The sequence below is a fragment of the Lycorma delicatula genome, chromosome 1, assembly GCF_047948215.1.
Source record: "Lycorma delicatula isolate Av1 chromosome 1, ASM4794821v1, whole genome shotgun sequence".
NCBI lineage: Eukaryota > Metazoa > Arthropoda > Insecta > Hemiptera > Fulgoridae > Lycorma > Lycorma delicatula.
In genome coordinates, this window is record NC_134455.1 from 175,207,026 (window position 1) to 175,227,842 (window position 20,817).

The 20,817-nt window shown below is 29.9% G+C and overlaps 1 protein-coding gene across 1 annotated transcript in view; it reads left to right on the plus strand.

The window, feature by feature from the left end:
* The window catches only part of LOC142317714 (uncharacterized), a 98,999-nt gene extending 79,307 nt beyond the window's left edge, over positions 1 to 19,692 (plus strand). The window contains exons 10-14 of the mRNA XM_075354260.1: positions 1,936 to 2,034; positions 6,472 to 6,567; positions 10,039 to 10,261; positions 18,600 to 18,728; positions 19,580 to 19,692. Of these exons, the coding sequence (XP_075210375.1) occupies positions 1,936 to 2,034; positions 6,472 to 6,567; positions 10,039 to 10,261; positions 18,600 to 18,728; positions 19,580 to 19,692 (660 nt within the window). The remainder of the gene's footprint in view (positions 1 to 1,935; positions 2,035 to 6,471; positions 6,568 to 10,038; positions 10,262 to 18,599; positions 18,729 to 19,579) is intronic.
* Positions 19,693 to 20,817: the final 1,125 nt, after the last annotated feature.

Below are 20,817 nucleotides of genomic sequence, written 5' to 3' on the forward strand. Positions count from 1 at the left end.
ATTTCATTATCACTAAATTATGGTCACTATCAATGTCTGCGCCTGGGTATGCTTTGCAATCGATGAGTTGATTTTTAAATCTCTGTTTAACCATGATGTAATCTATCTAATACCTTGCACTATCTCCAGGCTTTTTCCATGTGTATATTCTCCTACTATGATTTTTAAACTGGGTGTTGGCAATTACTAAATTATACTTCATGCAAAATTCAATAAGTCGGTCCCTTTTTTCATTCCTTTTGCCCAGTCCATATTCTTCCACAATATTTCCTTCCTTGCCTTTTCCAGTGCTTGCAATCCGATCTCCAACTATTATTAAATTTTCATCCCCTTTTTTGTGTTTTATTGCTTCATCAATTTCTTCATAACACACTCTATCTCATCACCATCATGGATACTTGGAGCCATTTAAATGTAATAATCGGTGTTGGCTTAGGTTTTGATTTTATCCTTACAATGATTCAATTGCTATGCATTTTGAAATACTCTACCCTGTCTTCTTGTTCATTATGAAATCTACTTCTGCCTGCCCTTTATTTGAAGCTGAGTTAATTATTCTAAAATCACCTGACCAAAAGTTGTTTTCCTCTTCCCACCAAACCTTTCTAATTCCTTCTACATCTATATTTAACCTATCCATTTCTCTCTTTTAATTTGCTAACCTACAAACCTTTTTTAGACTTTCAACATTCCACGCTCTGACTCATAGAATGTTATTTTTTAATTTTCTAGTGACCCCTTCCTTAGTAGTCCCCACCTGGAGATCCAAACAGGGAACTAGTTTACCTCCAGAATATTTTACAAGGAAGGCACCTCCATCTTTGTTACATGAAAATACAGAGAGCTACATTTTCTTGGAAAAAAAACAGCTGTAGTTTTCCATTGCTTATAGCTGTGCAGAATCCAGAAGATTGAGTGATCTTGATATGACCATTTAAGTCCTCCTGACCTACACCCTTAACAACTACTGAAAGAGCTGCTGCCCTCTTTCAGGAATCATTCTTAGTCTGGCTCTTAACAGATACCTCTCTGATATAATTCCACCTTCAGTCCAGCTACTCTGTATCACTGAGCACTCAAGCCCCATCACCATCAGCAAGGTCTCATGATTCATAGAGAGTGTTGATTTCTCTAAGGGATAAAATAAATTTCTGAAGAATACTTATCATAGCCTATCTCCTTCAAGAAATATTTTCAAAGTGTTAATATTGATAAATTTCCACGGATTCAAAATCAATTGACTGCCACTGCTCCATCTAAATTTACTGCTGCAGAAGAAACTTTAACTGCAGCAGTAAATTTAGATGGAGCAAACTTCTGCAGTAGTAATTTCTATCAGTATAATAATCAATTTGGAGAAGGAAGTGAGAGTGGCTGTGGTTTGTTTAATGCCAAGATTTGAGAAAATGTGCAGAAATCAACAGGCACACATCCATCCTACTAATTTTAATAATTAGTTGGAATTGTTCAGTTACATTTTTTGTGATTCAAAATGTGTTTTTATATGTTTACCTCACCTTTGCAAAAAATAATTGCTATTTTGCATAGTGTATTTGTTAGAATTTGACTTAGGCCACCTTGAGAAAATCTGGTTTCAGCAAGTGTGCCAAGGATCAAAATGTTTGGGAACTACAACTGACTTATTCAAAAATTACAGGTATCTTGTTTCTTTTCCACTAAATAATTTTGTCATAATAAACCACTAATTTTTATTTTTGTAGTTTCTATTAAGATTTAACAGTATTTTTTATATATATTATTTATTAACAGTGTGAAAAGAAAATCTCTAAAGTACCTACTGGTCCAAGAAAAAAAAAACTCAAATGCAAAATTAATGTTCATGTTTTCATGAATAAGCAGTTTATTAATATTATTTGTCTACTGTTATTCATTTCAACTTTCAAGTAATTGAATAAATATGAATTTTTTTTTAAGAGGCGTCAGTCACCAATTCATATAGCAGCTGAGTGTGGATATACTGACATTTGCAAAATTCTTCTCAATGCAGGTGCCAACATTGCTCAAAAAGAACAGGTGATTAATTTTATTTAAAATTTACTATGTAGTTTATAAAGAAATAATGTTTATTTTAATTATTAAAATACTATTGCCTTATTAAAAAAATAGAGTACTGAAGGATTATTACTGAAATACAGAAAAATAATTTCCATACTGGAATAAAAACTGAATAAAGTAACAAACAATTAATTATGAAATTATTTATTTATTTGTAGTAAAAAATAAAATATAATATAAAATATTAAACTTAAAACAACATTTTAAAAGTTTTATCTTTCAAAATCAAACTGTATAATGAAAATGTCACTTAAATACAAAATCATTCTGGAATTTAAAAAAGTTGTTAGTTATAAACGGCTTGATATAAATTATCTAATTACGAACTAAAAAGTGATTAACCTTACTAGTGTATTCCATACTTGTAACTCAAAGCTTCAGGCTGTATTGAACCAGCTTACTAAGTCAAGAACTGTGATGGATTATCTGCTTTACTTTTCCTGATCCTATTTTGAAAACATTCATCACACAAAGAGAAATATGCAGGCAAATACTAGGTTGCTTTTACTATACTGGTGATATTATATACCTCTGTAAAGGAAAGAAAAGAAAATGTCACACACTTGTCATATCCATCAAAAATGTATGTTCCAATTTTCATTTAACTGCAAAATGTGTTCACATGAAATTACTAATATTTTTTAAACTCGCACATCTAAAACAGATATCAGATAAGTTTAAAATTTACATTACATGAAAAAATGTAGAAATCATGCAGCTTTCTTACTCCACGTGGCATAACATAAGCAAACACATTTATTTATCAACAATTAAACTGTAGAATTAAATTCAATAAAACATTGATGTTGGCACAAAACATGCACACACATACACATACACATACACATACACATACACATACACATACACATACACATACACATACACATACACATACACATACACATACGGTTGCTAGAACAAGTTACACATTAAACTGGTCAATAATGATTTTGTTACATGGTCAATTTTCTTGCTGTTTCTTATTTATTTTGGGCATTGATTCCAGATATGAACTCAGAAATTCCTTCCTATCAGTCACAATTTTTTTTGTAATTGCTCTTCCTATCTTCCAGTAAGTACCTCTGCTTAAACAATTCAAGTACAATATATATTATTTATTTATTTATTGCAGCAATTAAGTTGCTAAACAAACTATCATGTACTGGAATTGATAAATAGCCTTAAAAAATAGGTGTTGTTGTTTTTGTTTTTATTATTATTTTTAAAGTAATTAAAGCAATTAAAAATTACATTTTTTCTAAATGTAATTAATGTCACCCATTAGTCACATGGTATTATTCAGACAACATGCAGTGTATATGAATTTTGTTTTGGTGACTCACTGCTGGAAGTAATACTATAAACAATAAACAATGTATCATGCTATCTAAGAAAAATCTCAATTAAATCAGTTATGTGCAAGCTCCCATGTGTGTAATATTTACTGGTGAAGCTATTTTTCTTACTGATTTGTTATTTTTTCCCCCCAATGAAGTCAGTGTATATACTACATTAATGAGTGTATAAAGTGTTTAAAGTTTTGTAATATATGTTTGTGAGAGTATTGCATTGAACGTTTTAATAAAAATGCCATGCAGTTCCATTAACTGTACAAACAGTTTCTACTACATTTGGGGTGAAATATCAACAGGTTCTAGGCTCATATTTGTTGCAATGCTTGTGTAATGCTGTTGAGTGGTTGGTTGAATGGATCTCAATGCCAATGGTTTCAAGAGAACCAAAGGATCACTTCACAGACTGTAATTTTTGTATAACAAAAATATCAGTGAACAGCTTTGACTACTCAGAGCTGATGTATGTCTAGACATACTCATACATTCTCGTATTCCTTTTGTTATAAGACCAGTGCCTCACAATCTACAGTTTACAATTCCAGTACCACCAAAACCTTGGGAATTAGATGAAGATGAAGCTGTTGATTGAAGGTTGTGCAGATTTCATCAGATGCTGAACAAAGAAAAGATCCAGACTTTTTAGAAAATACAAATACTGAACAAGACTAAATAATAAAGTCAGAATTAAATGATCTCATTTATGGTCTAAATTTATCCAAGAATCAAGCAGAAATTCTCACATCATAACTAAAAGGATGGGATCTTTTACAATACAGTATTAAAATAAGAACTTTCCATGACAAGCAATGTAAATTTGAATGTTTCTTCTTCCAGTTTAAGGTCTAATATGTATAAGGTGTAATATGGAATCTTTACTAGAAGCATTGGGATACCATCCTGATGAATAGCATCTTTTTATAGACTGCTCAAAGTGTAACATTCCTTCTTCATGTTGAAAATAATATCCCATCAATCCCTTTAGATCATGCAGCTCATAGGAAAGAATTATGAAAACATGAAACTTGTGGGGTATATGACTGAGTATGAGAAACATTTGTGGTATATTTGTGGAGACCTGAAAATGGCAGCCCTATTACTTGGATATAAATGTTATTCTTCTTGTATGAGTGGGACAACATAGTTAGGAAAAATTTATGTTGAAAAAGAGTGGCCAAAAACAGAAATATTGACTGTAGGAGAGAAGAACATTTTAAGTCCAGCATTAGTAAAAACTGAAAACTTTCCCCATTACATATTAAACTAGGTTTAATGAAAAATTTTGTTAAAGCAACTGATCGTAATGTAACTGGATTTCACTTTCTACAAAATAAGTCCCCCAAATATAAATGATACTAACCTAAAGAAGGTATATTTGTTGAACCACAAATTAGAAGCATAATGAATGATGTTGAATTTGAAGACAGTTTGAATGACTGTGAGGTTGCTGCATGTAAATCTTTTAAAAAGGTTGTAAACAAGTTCTTTGTAAATCATATGCCAGATAACTACAAAGAACTCATAACTGAGGTTAAAAGCTATAAAGCACTTTGATATAATGTTTCTCTAAAGATCCACGTCATAAATTCTCATCTGGATTTTTTCCTTACCAATCTTGGAACTGTGAGTGATGAACTTAAACAATGCTTTCACTAGGAAACATCCACCATAGAAATATGCTTACAAGGAAAATGTAACCAAAGAATGCTGCCTGACTGCTGCTGGAATCTCAAGATTGATGAACCTAAGCAAACTACACCAGAAAACCCAAAGAAGCAAATTTTTAGGGATGTAAATTTGCATGAATAAATTTGTTATACTACCATAACAATGCTTTTTTCTTACAACAAAAAATGATAATTAAAAAAAACTATGCCTTACAGAAAGAAAACTCTTACATATTTGAAATCAGTATCAAAAATACTATTAGATTCAGCCATTAACATTCTTATAGCAAAACGAAAAATTTAATTTTGTTGTCCAACTTTATCCACTCAATCAAATAAACAATATTTATGTGAAATATTGAGCAAAATCAATAATACAAATAGTGACTGATATGTAACAGTAGCACACATCAGTCTAGATACCAAGTAAAAATCACCAATATTTTCAGAAAAGAAAATTACTCTTTCACTTTTACAACAATAAAAAAAATTGACAGCATTTTATAAAATATTAACAAGTACACACTTATATACATTTATAAAACAATAAAGAATCACCATAAAGATATACTATTCACAACAACATAATCCAATTTTGAAAATTGCTTCACGGAAACAGGACACTTAGAAAACTATTAACTCCAATGTATAAATTTTATATTTAGCATTTAAAAATAAAGATCCCAACACACTTGAACCATATGAAATTTACAAATACAACAAATTATAAAGAAAACAACATATTAAACAAACAGAATTCATTATTTGATTAATATTTAAATTATTTCCTAACCTATTTAAGATACGTAATAATAACATTTATGAAACTGGCAAATCAAGGGAAGAAGGTAAATGTCTCCAAAACCCCCTGAGAAAATAAAATACCCAATACTTTGAAAATGAGATGTTTAATATTTTAGGCAATTGGTAAACATACTACTGATTTTTTTCACATCCTCTTACTGTTAAAATCTATAAAATCATATTGTGAAAATACTATATGCTTCTTTTTTTTTTCAAAAATTACTATTGGTGAATTTGTGAAAAGTGTATGTTAGATGCTGATCAGATTAGATTGTGCTACTAATTTTTTTCAAGATTATAATAATTAAAATAAAAAGCATGCGGTTATGTTAATATAAAACACGGCTTCCACAGTACAAAAAGGTTCAGTTATTTGCAAAGTTGAAGAAAGTAACTTACCTACAACAGAATCTTATCTTGATGTAATATTTAAATGCTAAGTTCTACCTAAGTATTCAGAAGATGTTTACTTCCTTGATACTTAAGCTTAGCCTGTGATTTAAGATGCAGGTCAAATTAGATAAATTTTACCCTAAATATGCAATATTTTAATCATTTTAAAATTTCAGGGAGGAAGAACACCACTTTATATTGCTGCAAGAGGCAGTTTCACAGCTATCGTGGATATGATCATAAAGACTGCAAGGCTGGATTACCCTGAACCAGTACGTAGATTTGATATAAATAATGTAGTTCACTGTTTCTCAACCTGTGAGGCACGCCCCCCTAAGGGACAATGATAACACTAAATGGGGGCGCAAGCATATCAAAAAGAAAATATTATTAAAAAAGTTAATAATTTACTGAAAGGAAAGCAAACCAAAATACATTCTGACATAATAAATAATAAAATATACATTTACACTTTTATAGTACACTTATAAACAGGATTGTATCAGAACTGCACAATGTATTTAATAATTAACTTATCAATACTAAATTAAAAACAAGTTTAATAATTATTAATGACTCCCTTGGGCCTGCTTTGCAAAGCAAAGTTTTTCTAAGGAAGATTTACTATTAGAAATAGACACTGTCAGTTCCTTTTTTTTTATTTAGCTGAGATCTCTATTTTGTATTCAAAGCAGCCACCACAGAAAATCATTTTGCAAATGTAGGATGTTGAGAATGGTAACAGTATATGGAAATGCTCTTGTTTTCAGTGCAGTTGTTTCATCATCCACCCCTGCCCAAAATTCAAAGATTGATTTATTACTAAATTGTCTTTTGATTTCACCACTTGCCAGAAGTCTATGAAGATTTCCAGCATTTCTTCTTCAGCAGTTGAGAGCCCTTCAGGAGTATTTGGAAATGTATCTCTAACCCACTCGTAACCTACTACAAAGTTGTCAGCAAGAAAATACTTTTTAAAATTCTTTGCCAGCATGGCTAAATGATTTTCATGGTTACAAAAGCAATTTTCACATGTTGTTCTTCAGCCTTGTACGTTTTAACACATTCATCCACACTTACAAAACATTTCTAAGTTTTTTGCATTAAATTTCAGCTCCAATTCCAATTTTCTACACAAAGCATTAACTTTATCACTCATATTGAACATATTTGTATTTGCTCCTTGGAGTTGAAGATTCAAGGTATTTAATTACTTGAATATGTTGAATAAGTAGCTCAATTTCATCACAAACCATCTCCAAACCTCTTGGCTTCCGATCAGTTTTCCTCTTCTAGAAAAATGGTGATTTCATCTCTTAATTCATAAACATGTTTCAAAAATTTCCCACATCATAACCATCTTGGCTCACAATAAAATAGTAACGCTGAATGTACTGCACCCATGTCTTTAAGAAGTGCAGAAAAGATTCTTGATTTTAGGGGTCTCATTTTTATATAACTTACTATGGTTACAACAATATTCAGACCAGGACGATTTTTCTTTGGAAGCCAGAGCTTCTCTGTGGGTCATGCAGTGTGTCCAGACATACTTGGAGATTTTTGTTTCACAAGTGCTTGTATACTTTTGAATCTTCCAGACATTGAACAAGCACCATTGGTGCATATTAAGATGCAATCTTTCCACTCTGTGTTTGCCTTGTTTATAAAATCATTTACAATAGCAAATAATTCGAGTACTGTTGCTTTGAGTTCTATTGGTTTGCAGAAAATAAGTTCTTCTACTGCTGACATACCATCACAAAGTCAAACATAGGCATTGAAATAAGCATCTTTATTGCTACCTGTTGCTTCATCAAGCTGAATTGAAAACAATTTGTCACCCAACTTCTCAAAAAGCTGATGGTGTACATCTTCAGAGCTATCACCAATTCGACAGGCAACAGTATCATTTGATAGAGGTACAGACTGCAATTGCTTTGACGAAATTATCTTCAAATATAGTTTCTAAAATTTCAATTACAGCTGGCAAAATAAGCTCTTCACCAACGGTAGGAGGCTTTTTACATCTGGGACTATTTTATATGAAACTATGTAAGAGGCAAGTAAAGCTTTTTCATTCATCACAAAATTTTTTTAAAAATGATGTTTGCTTTTCGTATGATTTTAATTCTAATTCAAAGAATTCTCAGGGTTTGTTAACGTACTCACTTTGAAGCGTTTACAAACGTCATTTAAATTTATTAGGTCTCATACTGTCTACTGCCAAAATTTTTGAGCAAATGAACACACGGGGGCTTTCTTCTTCATTTACTTCAGTACTGGTAAACCCAAAATTTAAGTATTCTTGAGAATATTTTCTTGATTCTTGATTTTATTTTCGGAACCATGCTCGTCTGTGCGTTTGTTGATGCTTCACTATTGTCTAATTGCATTTAACATGCAAATTACAACATACATATTCACGATGGATTTGATAGCGATAGAAGGATCAACTCAACTGAGACTGGCTGGAATTGAACGAGGTGCAGCATTTATACACGTTTGCACAGACGGTCGCCCACACGTTCCAGAATGATAGAGATAAATCGGAACTTCTTCGATGCCGCGAGAATGTCCGATATGGTGGACATAAGACAGAAAGCAATAGAGAAGCATCGATTCTGGTTTTGTCAATGCAGCGATCGGTGTTACCAACTAACAATAAATTTACTTATTCTTATATAGTGATGTAAATAAGTTTGTAATTAAGGTCGTAGTGTAGCTTTAGCTTCAAAATACATTATTATTGAATGAGAGGAAGTGTGATGAAAATTATCTTTGAAAATTGGGTCGCAGATACTGAAAGGTTGAGAAACGCTGATGTAGTTTAATTAAAAATAATGTAGTTTAATCTGAATTTACACTTATTTAAAATAATTTTTTATACTGAACATAATAATGTTAATTAGCTAAATTAACAACTGTCATACAGGTAAATCCATTCAAGGTTTTTTGTTTTAGGCATGGGTTGGTACCTATGTTCATGTGCATGAGAATGTGTAAAGATATCAAAATGAGAAGTAGCCAACATGTGGGGATTAACTGGCTACTTCTGCTTCGTTAAATTCTTACATCTAAAATTAAAAAATTGTCAAATTTTTTTTGACAATTTGTACAACAATGTATGTTGCAAAACATTTTTTTTTATATAATTTCAGTGCAAATATGCATTGCAACTTTTTCATTTTTTATTTCAGGCACTTTCACATTTGAGATTTTGTAGTATCACTGTAGTACTAAGCATTGCACGTATGAAACTTTAGATCACCGAAGTACCCTTCTAAAGTAATTAATAGGTTTTTCCTTAATGGAAAGCATTCTGAAATTGTTTCTTTGGCTTAGATGCTGTGAGTATTATTTTAAAACAGCTTGATGAATCTATATTACCTTTTCAACACATACAGGACCAGTAAGTAAGTAAGTCAATATAAAAAAACTGTTCAACTCAGTTTCAGTCATTAATGAAAAAAACTAAAATTTGCCCTACTCTAACATCTGCAAACTAAGTACTTCAAATTCCTACAAAAGAAACTTGTAAGTTTGTTCCATTTTTTCAGTTATCTTTTAAAAAATATAAGTGAGTGTTTATATTTTTAAATTTTCAGTCGAAGATGAGTATTTTCAATGATAAATTAAAAATAATTTTGGTTTTTGTTGATCAAATCCAGACTAATTAAATTGAATATTTTTTCATAAATCACCAAATTAATGGCTAAAAATTCCTTAACACATTTGTTTATTAGGAAGAAGGGAGCACAGGTATAAATAATGCTGCATTAAACACAACAAGGAGACGGAGACGACTGAAACATGATGATTCAACAGCAAGAAGTAATGATTTTAAACTAAAAAAACTGCTTTGGAAGCTAGCCTATAAGAAATTAGACAATGGAGACTGGAAGAAACTTGCATTACACTGGGCTTTCACAGATGATCAGATAAAAGCTATTGAACACCAATACACTGGTAAGTTTAATTCTAAAAAGAAATAAAACAAATGGCTAAGAAGAGTTACAGTTTATTAACTATAAATAAGAAACTAAGATGTATGAGTATTTATGTAAAAATAAACAGTTGCTGTTTCTAATAAAGAAAATAAAATAAGTATCAGTAAGAAAAAATTAATATGATGAAAAATTTTGTTTTATTTGTTAAACTCATGAAGGGTGAAACATAATAACACATAAAAAATACCAACTAAGACATTAAGTTAATATGTTTATCAGAAATTAATTTCCACTTCCAAAAATTTTAGTGACATTTTATCTTATTGACAAACATTTAAAAGCAAGTCTTACATTTTTAATGAAAAAAACAGATAACATAATTTCTTGTCATTTATGATTACATTTAATTCATAGATTTAATTTTATCAATTAGAAGTGAAGTTACGCCAACTGATGAAAAAAATTCTTTGGGGTTCATTTTCAAAAAAGTTCATTATTTAATCACCAGAATTGTAAAGTTAATAACCAAACATGTATATGTGTAATTGTAATAAAATTGCAAAGAAAAAGAAATTGGATACAAATTGAACAATACTTGACAATATTTTTGGAAGTGGTGAAAATGATTTTTTACATAATGAAAACCAAGAAGATGTGTGTTGATATATGGGCTGAAGCATCACAGAGTCCTGTTTGCTCTACAGTTTTCTCTAATGGAGATTCAAGTAGACTTTTTTATAATTTATTAATGACAAAACTAGAGAGAAATTCAGTCCTTTTCTCAGAAATATTGAAGGATACAAATAGCATTCATCTTTAAAATTAGGTGACTGTTTAGTTTGTGACCGTGGCAGTAGATTTGATCTGTGTGCTTTGTTCATTTAGTTATTTGTTTTTGTCAAATTTAGTATTTTGGTACTTTTGTTTTGTTCAAAAGTGTTGAGTTCATGATCCCTACACACTATGTGTATAAAATTTCCACTTTGTTCTTAATACTTCAGTTGATACATCCATTGTTTGAATGATCTCAAACAATGAGATTTACATTAAAATTAATCTTAATTTTGATGTATGCGTATATAGTTTTTTTGAATCTGTAGATGAATATATATGACAGTTTTTGTGAGATGATTTATAAATCTTGATTCTGATAAATAGTGTTGTACAGTTTTGCTCTGTAACAGTGGGTGAATAAAGAAAAAAATATTTTATATAAAACATTAAAATATAAACCTTCTTTCATCATGCTGATCTAACAATTATTTACAATCCAGGGGGGAGTGTCCTTTCCAAGTCTATATGAAAACCAAGTTCAGTAGATATGAAATGAAAGTATGAATTGTAGCTGACGTTGATAATCTACATACATACAAGTCTCATGTTTATTGCAGTAAACTTATTGATTAATTAAAAGTTGAATTGAATCAGAAAACAGATGGTATATTATTTACTGATATTCTTTTCTTTAATTCAGGAATCACTGATTAAAATTATTATTTATGGATTTGTATACAGCAGTCATACTGCTGTATAGTCATAGTGTCAAAAACTACTTGACACTAACTCATCATATAAGAAAAAGAAAAATGAACAAGATAATTGAAGATAATTATCTTGTTCATTTTTCATAATGGTGTAATCTTCTTTCTATTCATTTTTATCAAAGAAATGAGCTTTATTCAATGTATAATATAATCTAAGAAGTATTAATTTAATTTTTTCATCAATTTGTTACTTTACTTCTTCAATCATTACAAATCAAGAAAAATAATGCTATAAATAATGATCACAAAATGATCCAAGAAATTTTTGACGTCAAACAACAAAGAGGTAGCAAATGATATCTAAGATACCATAAAAATAGAAACAGCTATATTAGATAAATCTATATACTAGTTAATAACAATACTAATGTATTTAGTAAATATAAGCTGATCTACTCTGAAAGGAAGTAAGAATGTTACAAATACAATAAAAACAATGATAAGAAAGAAATTTTAGTCATGTTATAACTGAAAAATACAAATAAAGAACATTGTATAGAATTTGGAGAGTATTTACTAATTTTCCAAAGTAATTCAAGGTCAAAAATAATGATATAAATGTATTTACTATGAAAAATGTTTAATGATATTTTTATGCATTAGGTTAATAATTATATGTTTTTAATAGTATGAATGACTAATGTGTGGAGTGTTAAAAGCAAATGAAATTAAAAATAAATATTATTTTATGTACATTAAACAAATACTATCCCTTGAAATAAAAAAGATTATGAAAGATTAAAATAATCTTAATAAAAGCTAAATTCATAAAAAAATGTTATACCAAAAATGCTCAATTAAACTTTTTAATGTTGGCTTATATTGACCACCTTTTTTAGGAAACTGTTTTTAAGAAACTGTGATTAGTTAAGCACATCAGCATAGTGTATGTATAGTAAATAAAATCTTCATTCTAAAATTTCTATGACTACTAGAAATCTAAACAGTGATAAAATATTTAAATCTAAATTAGTAATAAAAAATAATCTTTGACTTTGCTAAGTACAAGTATTTATCCTGAACAGGTTTTGGTAACCACTCTTGCATAAAATGAATCCATTTATGACATACTGTATTTATTACAATTTCAGAATAGTTATATTTATTTATACCTCAATGTATTTTATTGTAGCATCTCCCAAATGAGTAGGATGGGTGGATGTGGAAGTCACACAACACAGCTTGTTTAAAAACTTTATATGTTTTGAGAAACCATAAATTAAATTGAATAAAAACTAATCGTTTTTGCATTTTTAAATGCTGATGCCATGTTTCAGTTCCTCAACTCCATGAACCTTGATCAACTTTTTTCATACTCTTATTAAGCTCATGCAAAAAGAATTCTGAAAATTGTATAAGTAAATGTAAGAGGCTTATCCAAAAATAAAGAATATTTTCATGCACAAGAATTTAAAACACGTTGAAGCTAAATTCAAAAATAATAATTAAAGAACATTTATTTGTTATCTGCAAGCCACTAAAAAGCTTTTTATTAGAACTGAAAAGCTCTAACATTTTCCAACGAAGCATGCTGAAAATGGATTAAATAGTATTTTGAAATTTAATAAAATGTAATTTCTTCTTATACTTTTTTAAATGTAAGCAAACCAGTACTTTTCTAATTTTAAATATACCTCATTACAGCAATCTTTTTTATTATAATAGTTAACTGATATATAGAGAGCTGAATTTTTTAAATTCAGGGGGTTATAGCATCATCTTTTTTCATCGTAGAAACTCAATCTGCTGAGATGTAAAAATCTATTTGCCTAAACTTTTAATAGGATTAAAAACTTACATCTCATGTACAGGTGTTACAGCATGTACAGCACTGCTGTAACTGTACTCAGGCACCTGTATTGAGATACTGCCTTCTGGTATATTATTATCAATAGGTAGTTATCAAAACTGTAATATATAATGTACAATGAGGATCTCAGCATCCTAATTACAGGATAACCTGCAACTAACTACAGGATAATTGCAAGATAATTACAGGTTAACCTGTTGTCACATCTTTGGATGACTTTTAATTTTTGAATACCTTTTTATTATACATTTTAATTTTTTTTTATCAATTTGATTCCTTATTTTGTCTGCATCTTTAAGAAATTATTTGTGTTTCACTTACACCACAATACCTGCCACACCATGATGTCGGAGAAATGTGAGGACAGATGAGTTGTAAACTTACTTTTGAACAATCTCTCCCATTCAACAGTGCACCTGTCAGCACTATGTGCTTAAGAAAAAGAAGGAAAGAAATTAAGCTGTGACTGTACTGCTTAATATAAACCCACATTTACATGATAATAAATAAATTAACTATTTAGAAAAAAAAAGAATAAGTCAAATAAAAACTTAGAATAAATTTTTAAATTAGTTGTAGTATTAACCACTTTCAAAATAAGTAATAAAAATATGGCATTTCTTTTGGACCTAAAAAGATGTGCCTGAATGAGGACAGAAGGTCCTCATTCCCCTCACTCCTGTCCTGTCCTTTTTCTCCCTTCTTTCTTCCAATCGATTTGGATTTAGGAATTCACTAAAATATTCCTCCATTTAAAAAGTATGTCTTCCTTCCTTAATATCACATGTCCTAAACTGTTCTTAACAAAAAAATTTGCATCTTCTTTCCCTTTTCTTTTTAATGGCACCAATCAGCATTTTCTTATTCCCTTGTAAGTACCTTCCCAGCTATTCTGTAAACTCTTTCCAACATTTGCTTTTTTCTCTGCTTACAACTTTCTTACATTCTCTTTTTTCTTCCCTATATTTCTCCCCGCCTTTATTCTTATAGCTTCGTATTCATGTCTTTCATACTATCTTCTTTTCAATTGCCATCCTTACATCATCTTTCCACCACTTTGTTTCCTTTCCTTTTCTTTTCCCACTGATTCTACCACATACTCGCTCTGCTATATCCAATATGGCATACTTGAAGCACTCCCACTCTTTCTCTACCTCTTTTATTTCTCCTCTAACTAAGCATTCCTTTATCCCTTCTTCAAACTCTTCCCTTATCTTGTTTTCTTTTAACTTCCACACTTTAAGTTTTCTTTTCCTCATAACCTTTGCATTGGGAATTTTCCCAAATCTAAATTTAGCCATTACCAAATTCTGGTGTCCTCCAACACTGTCTCGTCACTCACCACTCTCACATTCATCAGTTTCCTTCTTACATCTCTCTCCACTAACACATAGTCAATTACCAATTTTGTTCTTCTCTCTCCCCATCCATATCTCATAACCTTCTTTCTATTCTTCTTATCAAACCATGAGTTAGAAGTTATTCTGTTCACAAAACTGTATCATTATTTCACCTTCCCCATTTCTTCCTCCATATCCATTTGATCCCAGAACCTCTTCTATTCCTTTTCCCACCTATGCATTCATGTCTCCTATTATTACTGTCTCCTTATCCTCTATCCAACTTTCCAGTTTCTCTAAGAACTGTCCTATATTTTCTTCAACACATTCCACTTATGGCACAAACACTTTTAAGATATTCTGGGTCTTACCTCCAATCCAAAGCCTTAATTTTACGATTCTATCATCTATTGCCTCCACCCTCTCTACACACACTCCTTTATCTCCTTACCCACAATAACACAAATCCCATTTTTTGCCTTTGCTCACCACTCCAATACAGAACATATCCTTCCCTAAGATCCTTTCTACCTTTTCCCTTCCATTTTACTTAAACCCAAAATCCTCATTCTTTTTTCTTTCATGCAATCTACCAGTTCCTCTGTACACCCAGTAAGAGACATAATATTTGCTGTTCCTATCTACATATCATTTTTTTCTCATTTCTTTGTATCCACTTTTCACAATCTTGCTGGTATATCCAAAATTGCACATCACCTGCGGAGAACGCCCTAGCCTTTTCCTACCTACTTCACCAGCTTTCATTTTATATTCGTATACGATGAGGTCACCACACTCAAAGGCATTTTAAACCTACTTTCTTTTTCCTGTGTAGCCTCTTATTATCTATCAGGTAATACTTCAGAGGATAAATGAGGATGTATGAATGTAAATGAAGTGTAGTCTTGTACAGTCTCAGTTCGACCATTCCTAAGATGTGTGGTTAATTGAAACCCAACCACCAAAGAACACCAGGTATCCACAATCTAGTATTCAAATAATTTTAAACCTACTGTCAAGTCCTTTTATGCACCGCTCCTGATTTACTATCCTTGTCACTGCGCTTGAGGGAGATGGCTTATTTACTGGCAGCCTGCAGCCGCCATATCACAAGGCCCTTTTGGCTTAGTGGTATTTTTTAAGTTCACTGCTCCTCCCTCTTGGCAGTACCCCACTACACCACAGGTCTAGCTACTGCCTGTCCACAACTGCTTACTTGGGACACCCCTTATTCCCAACTACCCATCATACTGATGTCCTCCATCTGCAACCTGGGGAACATGCTCTGTTTCCTGCAGCTAGGCCTCCAATCCTTAGGGCGGATATTTGAATATTATAGACTAATATTACCATGTGTTGAAAGGGATAAAAAATAGTACAAAATTATTTTTCAGTTTTGAGCAGCTTCATAAACATTTTTCAATGTAACTCAACTATTTAAAGTCCAGTTTGAAATAAAAAGTTGTCATTTTGTTTTCAATGAAACACTTAACATTTGAGCTTCTGCATAATTAATTTTTAACAATAGTAGTTCATGGATTAATAAATTAAATTAAGTCGAAAATTTATGAACATACAATTTCCATATTTGTTTACTTTGAAGAGAAATTACTTCAAAAAGATATGGCACATTTCATTAAAATAGCTCAAGGTACTCTGGATATAATTTTGATGACATGAACGTAATTCTGGATATTTTAAAAACACATGGAAAAACGCAGATAAAAATTATTTCTAGGCCTATGTTAATAGTAACTCCTTTCTTTCTTGTACTGATTTTAGGAGCATACTATCAAAACAATGAACATTTTTTTATACATTCTGCAGGTAGATTTCTCATCCTGTAATCAGAGATTCACCTACAAAGCAACAGAATGGCAGATCATGCTAGTAAATAATAAAGTTTTATCCTGATGTAGACAGTCATGCTATATCTAATCATCCCTGTCCTATATCATTAAGTCAGTAATCCCTGTTCTGTAAGACAGTCATCCTACATGTACAAACTAATTTCTTCCTAATAGTGTAACCTCTTCTATTCAAGTAGTTTTTTATATATTTCAATGTGGCTTCTAAGTGGTTATTTCTCTTTTTCTTTTTTTGAGACAGAAATAGACTCATGCACTGCAACAGCATTTGTTTAGATTTAACAAAAATTAACAAATAAGAAATAATAAATTATTATTGAATTTAATTTGCATTTTTTAAGATTTTTTAAAATATTAAAATTTAACTTCAAGACTTCTCTGGTTAAAACTATTAATAGTTGATAATATAATCAGTAATAGTTGTAATAGTAATAGTAATAGTTGATAATATAATTGCAAAATATTGAGGTAAATGTAATGAAAAAGATATTAAAGAAAATTTTTGACTTTTTGATAATTAAATAAAACATAGTACACATTTCAGCATCCACTCTCCTCTTGCTGAATGACTCCCAACACGTGACTGACTGACTGGTTCTTACAATTTATAAATTTTGATAAAAATTCCAATGATAAAACTAGTAATAGTAAAATTTGTAATAATTTTTTTTATCAGTTTCATTATTTTCAAAGAAGATGATTTTTTTATAAATATAAACATTTATTAATTATTTATTTTATTACCATCATAAAAATATATTTGCATATCATTATTATTTCACTTTTTCACTGTAAACTTAGTTCTGTGATCTGTGTTCAATTTCCTTTTTTTGAATATATTTTCATGTAGAGGTTATTAGGTATATTAGTTATTTTATTTTTCACATTTGAATTTATTTATTATAGTTACTTATCTTAATGTTTATGATGCCTCTCTGACAAGGTTTTCTTGGTTCGTACAGGCAAATAATAAAGCAGTAAGTACTTTTGTAACTATTTTAAGCTCCACTCCAACCAATCTTAAATAAACATCAGTTATGTGATTATTTTTAGTTAATGTGATCATGTGTCATTTACTTACAGATTTAAATTTTTTTCTTCAGGAAACTAATTCTGTTTTGTTAGATACAGAACTAATGTATACTATTGCTAATTTGAATCATTAAGATAACTTTACCTAGGTTTTTATCTTTTGTTGAAATTATTTTTAGTAACTAATAAGAATAATTTTTAGTTTTAGTATTCCTTCCTGCAAAACATTATCACTGATTAAAAGTAAATAAGTAAGACAGTTTTGTTGTCGTTATGAAATCAAGAATGATGAGTTCTTTATGAAGTAAATAAAAAAATAATTTATTATAAATTTAAACACTATATACAGTTTCTGATGAATACTATGAACATATTAAAAAAAAATTTACAACAAAAGTTATTTACCGTATGTATGAGTTACATTTGTTTTTCCAAGTGGAATAAATACTAAAAAAAAAGAAGAAAAAACACACAATCATAAGTATTTAGTGCTAAAATTAGTATTGTACTTTTAACTGCTGCCATCATTAGCCACCAGTTAATCCAAAAATAAGTAGGGAAACTGTACTATTTAGTCTCTAAATTTGATTACCTATAAGAACTGGTTTATTAAATATAATTTCAGATGTTAGCATTTTATTAAAAATAAAATTATGATTCAAATGCAAAACAAACATTCTTGATTTGTTCATACAATTTATATGTTAAGATCAAAACCAAATTTTCACAATGTGACAAACATTTTTCACTATGATGCTTACAGGTAGAGATAGCTATAAAGAACATTGTCACAGAATGCTGTGGATCTGGTGTGAAGGACTTGAACCAGAGGTAGAGCCACTAAAAGAACTTAGTGAAAGTTTAGATGCTATTGAGAAAAAAAAGGTGGCAGGCAAGTATTTTTTATTATTATTACTATTTTTTTTATGCTTTGGGGCATCAACTGCTATGGTCATTAGCACCTTCCACAAAAACAAAAAAAGAAGAAAAACATGCTATTCCCTCCCGGTAATAAAACGCTAGCGACATAGTCAATAGACTTGTCTTGTCAATAAAGATCATCTAATAAACAGACTTGTCATAGGATTAACCTCAAAAGAAAACACAAAAATGGCAAGGATGTAAAAGGTCCTTGCCACTTTAAAAACAAAAAACATTTCTTGTAAAACATTATCAAACAATACTTACAACCATGAAAAATCACTATTGAAAAATATTAGAAAACACTAATATAAAAATATTTTGTCAAACACATTATGACAAGAGCGTACAGGGCTCTTCCCACTTAATATCTCGCATCACTTACAGAAGATGTTCAGTGAACATCAGATAGACACATTTTAAAAACTCTCAGTTATACAAAAATAGAAATAAAAATACAAATTATATTGAAATAAATTCTTTATAAAAATACAAATTATATTGAAATAAATTCTTTATAAAAATATAAAACCGATCTCTTGTTAAATGTTAGCATCTCAGTTTTCCTTTTGGTCATCTTTTTTTATATATAGAACATTAGGTATACTTTTTTTTAAATTAACAGTTAAATCGTTAAAAGTTATAAGAAACGTTCAAAGTCTCCACCATTAGAGATTACACAAGTCTCCAGTCTTTTTCTGAGAGATTGTCTTAACCATTCAAAAATTCTGGGAGTATTCTTAATTTCTTGAAATCCACTTTGGATCCTTTGTTGAAGATCCTCAATGTTGAGTATTGGAGATGAATGAACATCTGTTTCAGATGGCCTCACAGCTAGAAGTCAAAAGGGTTTGTCAGGTGATCAGGCAGGTTGGGGCACTGGCCTTCCACAGCCTATCCATTTTTTCATGGAAAGTTTCATGCAGAAAATCTGATACCAACTGACTAAAATGTGCTGGAGCTCAATCATGATGAAACAACACATTTCCTCTTAATTATAGAGGCTCCAAAAAATGTGAAAGATTTTCGGCAAATGAGCAAGATAATTTTCTCCATTTAACTGATTTGGTATAATGACAAAACCCAAAAGATAGTCATTAAAAATACCTGCCCATATGTTCAGGAAAAATCTTTGTTGATGGTTACTTTGGAAGGAACCATGAGGATTCTTATTGCTCCAGACAACGCTGGTTGTGATAGTTTTGAACACCATTCCTGTTGAGAGAAGCTTCATTTTTACATTGTTAACGTGATCAATAGTAATAGTCACTGTGTAAAATTATTCAAAAGTGAAAAATTAATATCAATTCTTTTATTATTATGTAATGTTAAATTTTATTGTGAGAAAATTATTACAATTTGATACTAATTTACAATATTAGAATTAAAATAAATAAAAATAATTAATATTTAATCGAATTAAACGTAAAGTGGAGAACATGAAAATAAACATAAAATTACATCAATTTTCTGCCATAACTCAGCTATTTTTTTAACCGATTTAAAAAAATAAAATATCATTTTCTTCAAAATAAAAGGCTTAATATTTTGTTTTAATATTTTAAAAGGCTTAATTTTTTAATTTTTTGATCAAACTTTCAATTGTGTTCATTTAATATATACATATACATATATATACAATATATACAATATACATATACATATATACATAAATATATATATATATATATATATATATATATATATATATATATATACTCAAATCTAGCATTAGTGAAGCATTGCCACGTCTGCTAGTCCTTAATAAAAATTGCAAAAAATATATATTTCTTGCAAAAATAGATTTTTTTATCTGATATTTTATTAAATAGTATATATATATATATACTAATACACACACACACTATATATATATATATATAATATATATATATATATATATATAGTGTGTGTGTGTGCATGTGTGTGTGTGTGTGTGTGTGTGTGTGTGTGTGTGTGTGTGTGTGTGTGTGTGTGTGTGTGTGTGTGTGTGTGTGTGTGTGTGTGTGTGTGTGTGTGTGTGTGTGTGTGTGTGTGTGTGTGTGTGTGTGTGCATGTAA